The sequence below is a fragment of the Echinococcus granulosus genome (genome assembly GCF_000524195.1).
Source record: "Echinococcus granulosus chromosome Unknown EG_S00030, whole genome shotgun sequence".
Taxonomy (NCBI): Eukaryota; Metazoa; Platyhelminthes; class Cestoda; order Cyclophyllidea; family Taeniidae; genus Echinococcus; species Echinococcus granulosus.
Genome location: NW_020170410.1, coordinates 182692 through 190103, shown reverse-complemented (window position 1 = coordinate 190103; position 7412 = coordinate 182692). Strand labels below are relative to the sequence as shown.

General features: G+C 40.7%; 1 protein-coding gene across 1 annotated transcript in view; it reads right to left on the bottom strand. All coding sequences in view use genetic code 11, as the record gives it.

Moving 5' to 3' along the window:
- Positions 1-2029, bottom strand: part of EGR_04644 (WD repeat and FYVE domain-containing protein 3) — a gene marked incomplete at both ends in the record, with an annotated part of 23659 nt that extends 21630 nt beyond the window's left edge. The window contains 2 exons of the mRNA XM_024493893.1: positions 433-546; positions 1682-2029. Of these exons, the coding sequence (XP_024351646.1) occupies positions 433-546; positions 1682-2029 (462 nt within the window). The remainder of the gene's footprint in view (positions 1-432; positions 547-1681) is intronic.
- Between the last annotated feature and the right edge of the window lie 5383 nt (positions 2030-7412).

Here is a 7412-nt window from a genome sequence, read left to right as displayed (position 1 = left end):
CTTTCAAATTACAGCAACGCGGTCTGACCTGCCCCTCCATAACCATTGTAGTTGTTTTTCCTCAATTTTCAAGAACGACTTCCATAATTTTTGTATTTCCTGTGGTCGCAGATGCAGGACTGCCCTGCTGAAACGACGATTTTTGAACCACTTATGGATAAATACGCCGAGGAAAAATTGTCAGGGGAGATGAGTTTATGCTTTTAAAACACCACTGGTCCACAATACCTAGCATATGATAAAATACTGTTTTGCAAACTGCGCCATAATTAGGGTGTCGGTTTTGCAGCTACTTTCAACTCAGAAAGACTACTCAAATCGGGTTTTAATGGTGAATAAGTGGCCATACATGGCGACAAGCTTTGAGGCGGTCAAGAAACAAAAGTAAACACTCGGAATTAAACAAGACGAAATAGTAGCAAAGGCACTTACCCAAGCTTTGAATGGCGGTGCAGGAGGAAAGTGATTGAAGGTGAATTGCGTCACGAGACCTACAACGTCTTCATCGAGAAATTGACTCTTCTTTCGCAGGATTCCCGCCATTAGCTGTGAAGAAAAAAATAATTATGCATGAGCTAGCAAAAGGTTTTATCAGTTTATAGCAAAGTTTTTCTAAGGCTTGAGTGCTTGGTGGCAATACTATGCGTAAAAGTGTTGAAGAGATGATGGGCTTAATTAGTGGTGGCATGTGACTACATTCACCTAGCTAACAGAAATTACTTTCAGATAGCTAAAAATGGCAGTTGTTCGAGGTAAAGATGGCTGCGAAACCTTTACCCGAACCACATTAGCGACGAACGGCGCCTTACAATACTATCAAAGTAAGCGACGTGCGATCAGCACCAGGAATAGTAGTAAAAAAGAGCAAACAGCTATCTCTACGATGTAAAAATAATCAGCGGAAAGTTGGATTTACCCATCACTTACTAGATATTAGGAAAATTCTAATCTACTAAGAAAAATACCTCCCTAAACAGCAAATAAGCCGCTCACAGTAAATATGGATTTTGCGTCCACTCGAAATTCCCAAATTTACACGGCTAATGAATCGTATTTTACGTCACCGTAAGGAAAATACTACTTATAAATTCCGCTAGTTAACTCCTTAAACCTGATATTGTCCTAATTCGGTGCAAATACTACTTGTGGGGAAGCGTTAGTCATGCACGTTAAAAACAATAGTAGTGGCGTAAAAAATGATCTGTAGAGACATTTCTCACCGTCGAAGGTAAATGTGCTATCTTACAAACTCACAAATCGCCAATGGAGCGTAAAGCTTTTGTCGTCTACTAGAGCTTAAAGAAAGAACGCTCTAATAAAGCCCATTCCGGCCTATTAGTATCGGAAATACTAATATAGGTATTGCCAGCTTCTCAGCAAATAATGTAAAATTCTAGGATTTAATCGTTTCCCAAGAGCCATTAAAGTCACCCACATAATATCTGACCGCTTCTTTCTGCGGCAACCAAGACACTACTTAGAGGCCATCTATCTGAAATACGACTTTTAGGTACCCATATCTCTACGGAGAATTCTAGAAACTACTTAACCAGTATCTGAAACTCAAAGCCATTACCATAATACAGCCCAAAATAGTAAACAGCCTCGTTTTTACCAGGAGGCAAGTTAGCCACTAAGAGCTTCAAAGGTAGTACTTAAAGGCGATGCACCAGCCACACACTTGATATCCATGCAGACGTTTAACCTCGGCAGCAGTAGCATGACTAGCCCCGATAACACAGAATATCGCACGAAGAGAGTTTTTCAGCTGCGCTGGAGTATTGGCCAGTGCGAGGAAGGAGAGCAGCAGCCCGGTAGGGTTGGCGACAGCGCTGAGGAGGGTTCCAAGGGCGCACGGACTGAAGACACGCACTCCCTGATAGCCCACTAGTACCGCGCCGAGGCTGCGAGCAGCTCCCGCCAACTGAGTGGCCAAGTTGCGCAGCACGCGGATGGGTGTGAGGTTCTCGCGAAGGGGCATATGCAACTGCGGGAAGTAGAGGGAATAGACGTAAATCCATAAGCACATAGGGGTGAGTTCATTCCTGGGTGGCGGGATTAAGAGATTGTGAGGTAATGGTGCGAGTAAATGCATACCCTTGGTCACACATGTGTAGTCAAGAAACGGCTCATGGTCTGCTTGATTTGGTCGAAAGAAGGACAAAGGCGGAATAAAAGACTTCCTTTCCGGTTCAAATATTTTGGTAAGTTTACAGCTTGGAAGCACCCCAGCCATAAAGCTAAGCACAAATTGTACACATGCCCAAGTGCCATTTCACCGCCGTTTACGAGCACTGATTGAGTTATATCTTTTGGGAAAATAGTGGATACCAAAGTGTTGAATACGCATGCGCACAAGCTCCTGCATGCACACGATGGGATAACACAACGTGTAGCCATGAAGCGCCCAAATTTAGGGGTGCAAGAAAGAATTAATGTAAAATGTGGAGCATTGGCTTTGATTCAGAGGTTGTTGGCGGAACAACATGATTTGGAGCAGGGGCGGGAGAGGGGGAAGTTCTCAAGTTCATTCACACAATACTCAATAAGCATTTAAGAAACTACTCATTATCTGCAAAAGTTGAGAGAAAGGTCGGACTTAGAAGTGACTGGTAAGTAGGTATTTTTTCAGACTACAATAACACCCGCGAATTCACGGATCCTCAAAATTTGCATTAGAACTCAACTAATTTGTAGCCGCGATTTTTTCATAGGTAAGTAAAATTTGTGATTACTCGGGAAAACTCTTCAAGAATGTTTGTTTAATTTTTAAAGTAAAGCATAAAGTTGTATGCGTTAAGCGGAAAACCGCTATGAAAAGTTTTGCTAAAAGAAGTTCCTCTGCACATTGGGAGAAAGTGAAGCACAAAGAAAAGTGGTTAAGGAATCCCTACAAAAAACCCTCTATTTTTACTGAGCTGTGCCTTCGTTGGGGCATGAAGTTTACCTAGTTCACCCTCCTGATAATGGCCAGGCAAGGTTGACCAGTACGTTTGCAGTCTCATTCGTTGCTTGGCTTCATCTTACCCTAGGTGCGAACGAAAGCGGCAGGCAGTGAATTGCTATACGGTAGGGGTAATAGTAGTTTACCGTACTGTAAATGTGAAATACTGTGCTCCAATTCTACGTCATTCACTTGTTTTCAAGGGAAAAGTATCAAGTTAACTTTAAATGGGACCGAATTGCTTTGGTAACATGAGTTTTGCCATATTTAGGAGTGAAGTTCTAGAAATACGCATTTATTAGCATTTGTAGTAACTCAGACCAAACATTCGCGGCCCCTCCCAATCTGCGGCGGGTTGAGGAGCTTAAACACGCAAATGTCCGGAGAGTATTGCCGTACATACAATTGCATATACGCAAACATGGCAATAAATGCAACCATACATCAGGACAACTCATGATCTCCCTGACCAGAAGAAGTAAGAGTAAAAAACTTCATGACTCATGGAATACTGAAAATAAAAACAGTTGATGGACAATTTGTGGTCCTTTAAGAAATGGAAAAAAGATAAATTTTGACGAAATAAGAGGAATCACTTCTTAGTTCCGGATTTGTCCATATTCCTTTCGTTCTTCCAATGCAACCAGAATGATAGTAAATGCGCACATGGTACGTGTGTAAGTCGCAGAGGCAAGCTTGCTTACAGACAAAAAATGAAGGAGGCAGAAAAGGACGATTTATTTAACCTTCAAAGGCATGAGAAAAAAGAAATTAAAATGCGATACAGCACCATATAATAAGCAAACACAAATCCATCATATTTGGTAAAAAGGGGATGTAAAAATTCTTACTTGATCAATAAAACTCCCTTACTGATCGCCTTTCAGAATTACTAGGTGGCAACAAAGAGGATCTTTAAAATATTGAAAAAACTGCTCATTTATCCAGATAGGATCGAAAATAGAGCAACATATCAGTCTTAATTAAGAAGAAAAACATTTGGAAATCATAAATCGTGACATTACCCCGACGCGCTTCTACGATAGCCAAGGTAAACAAAAACGCTCAAAACAGGCCACCACAGAGATTACCATCTCTAAAAGGAAATCAAGGTAAAATTTTGCACACCTTACATGTTGAAGATGGACCAGAAAAAGCCACTTTAAAAACTATTAATTTTAAATGCAATGGAGAATTTCGATGGCCGTTAGGTGCATGAAAAAATGTTCAAAATCCACAGTCAAATAAATGTTGATACATAGCCGAAGTTAAGCCTGATTAGAGGTCCGCGAAAGAAAAAAATGTAAGCAGGGATAAAAACCCACGTTCGTAAAAAACCCCTCACACCCTGATTGGGAAATGTGAGGTAGGATTAAGCAATTTCTTCCCAACGCAAGGAATTTTTATAAATAGGAGGTAGAGGAAATGCCAGTGTACCAAAAAAATACCACCCCAAATCAAATCGTTATCCAGCCAGTTATGAGAGGATTCGTGATGCACTGTTGGAAAGTTAGTATTCTGTCTCAAAGATGTATGTAAGTGATGTCAGGAGGAATGTGCTCACTTATAATTATTTGAAGAGCTCTACGTACATAAAACAACATGTTCTTTCAAACTCAATACACAGACAATTACAGTAACCGAAAGGGCCACTTACCACTTTACAGATAAGAGCAGCGTCAGTGGGATTGTAAACCCGACGAATGCGAGTGATAGTTAGCGTCACATAGGTGCTTCCACATGCAGCAAAACTCAATTTCTCCTCAGAGAATAACGGTTGAAGGATATCCTGACCATCTAAATTGAATGGCGGAAAATTGTACTTTAAATTTGGAAAAGAAGGCAATGAATTTCTGCTAATTTGAAATATACTTTTCATGAACGAAGCAGAAGAAACAACCAATCTAAAATAGCTCCCAGCTCTGTGAATCCACAAATAGTCCTTTCCTCACAAATCCATTAACAGTATTAACGGCATATTTCAATCCCATTTTCAGACTGTTAAATAAATAAATTCAATACATTTCGACTGATAGACCGCTACTACGACTCAGAAATGTACCTTTATAATTAAGCAAGCTAATGGGTTGTTAGCCTCCCAACTCCTTTCAATGTACACAGTTGAAAGTCATAAATCAGAATCATGGTTGCACCCTCCCTCTTCCATTACTTGAACAAACTAATGACGGACTTTTAGCTCTTCGGCTGTAAAGTTCAAAGAGCAATTGCTCCAACACGAAAGCTTCTGTGCTCTTCGGTTGCAATAGAAGGGATAAGAATTCCTCCAAGACCGTTATTTGCCAGATCAGAAAGCTATTGAAAGTGATTTTTATGAATTCATTGCAACCATACTAATGTATGCATAAGATAAATTCGAATAATCTAACTGTTTCCTGTTAGAGAAAAGTGGAGAACTTCGAGTCAAAGCCGTGCACTTCCTGTTTAATGCCAAAACAGAGCATTCGTGTTTGCCTGGGTTACAAAAGACTTGAGCAACACCATATCTCATTGGTCAGCCATCAGTCCCGCGCCCTAAACAGTAGCCACAACAGGTTTCGTCCGATCAAAAACCTGCTCCAAAGAATCCCAAAGAAACCCACGAGATGACCACATTCAAAGGAGCAAGCACACACTAGGAGGTGCAGGCGGGGCCTGTAAGCTGCCGATGTATTCAGGTCCAAGAGCGGCGATGAGTGCGACCTGTCCGGCAGTCAGAGGTTCCTCCACCAACTGAAAGGGGCCCTGACGCCAACGTAGGCTGCAGGGCTGATACTGACACGGTGGGGTGCCCACAAAAGCGCACACTGAGGTGGTAACGGTGCCTGAGCCCGGGGGCGCGAAGAGAATCTGCGGAATTAAAAAAGCAAGCAGTTTATGACTGATGGAAGTGAACGGTGAACGATTAATTGCAGAGAAATTTGTAATGTGCAAACCCTTAACTAATTTTACTGATAACAAAGTACAGTTCCTTCCAAATTCTGCCAAATCAAGATTATGTAACTTTAAGATGGCAGCAAAAATTCAAGAAATCGCTTAAAAAAGGAAGAACTTACAACGCAGATTAGCAAGGTATTAAGCTAAGAGAAACCCCATTCGAACAAAATGAAAGAAGCACCTGTGGTACATTTTTAGCTATCTCGAAAGATTTTATAACATTTCAAAAGGATCCAACCATCACAAGTTTTGTGACGCGATTCGTTAAGAAAGGAGGGAGCACTTCAAAAATTGTAATATGGGAGAAGCAGACGGATGCTTTAAAATAGACTAAAAAACAGTTAAAAAATCCGTCAGTTGCATACCAGACATCAAAAGCGGCTAAATCAAGTCACATCTCTGAAATTAATAGGTGAAGTGACTTGCAAAGTAGATAACCCATCCATTTGGCAAATTTTGACAAACCGGATCGCAGGGACAATACTTTGATGCAGGAGAGGCAATCAAATGATCCGGATAAGTTTTGAAAAAAAATTTGAGATATCTTCAGCTTTTGCTGCATTTTAACATGTCTTGAAGCATTTAAGAGCAACCAAGAAACACCATAAATCAAAGTCAATTCCTACACCACAACTGGAGTGCTGCGTGACGACAATCTTTAAATGCTGTTAAAATTACCACGTGTCGGAGCTTTGAAATGGTAAACTTGTTTCGCTAGAAAAAATATCCCTGAAAATAATCTCCCTAAATGCTCGCCTTATTGCAACAACCATGAGGATGTACAATAAAACATTAACAAGCTAGATCAACATAACAAATTGAAAAAGGATTAGAACGTCAAAAGTGATTACTTGGTAATAACATCAAGTGAGTCCGAGGTAAATGACAACACCGTAATCAAAATGCACTGGGAACTCTTAAACAAAACGAATGGTATCATGTCAGTATTCGGTTATCAGGAGAGGTTGCCTAATAATTCTGTTTAGTTTTGTATAACGAAACTATTTAAGTGTAAAACGCTTGCTAAATTATGTGATTCATTGAAATAGTCACGGTTATGATCCTCCTAATTCCGGTTTTGCAAATATTATTGTCTTCAGAAAAAAAAAACAAGCAAACCTAGTCACTTCTGTTACTGTATGTATCATTTCCCAATTGTCTGTTCCATTTCGAGTGGAATCATGTCATTGTATAAAGCCAATAGAAGGTGAAAAGCGCCTGGAGAAGTATCTCATTCTAGCTTGAGCCACAAATCTAACGGGTAAGGGGCATGCAGCATCGTGTCAAAAGTGGACCTCCTCCTGACTGATATACTGGCCCTGGTTGTACCCGATGAAGTTTTGTTTGCACACCATCAAGTTGCGTTGTACCGAGTAGGGAAAATTTGAGTCGCATTAATTTGGCCTTCAACAGGGAAGTTGGAGAGACCGCTTCCGTCTGTGACCCAANACACATACACACAGCAAGCACGGTCTCCCGGAGATGAATTGTTGCACACCTCAGAAATGTGAGATGATGCGCAAATTGTTTGGGA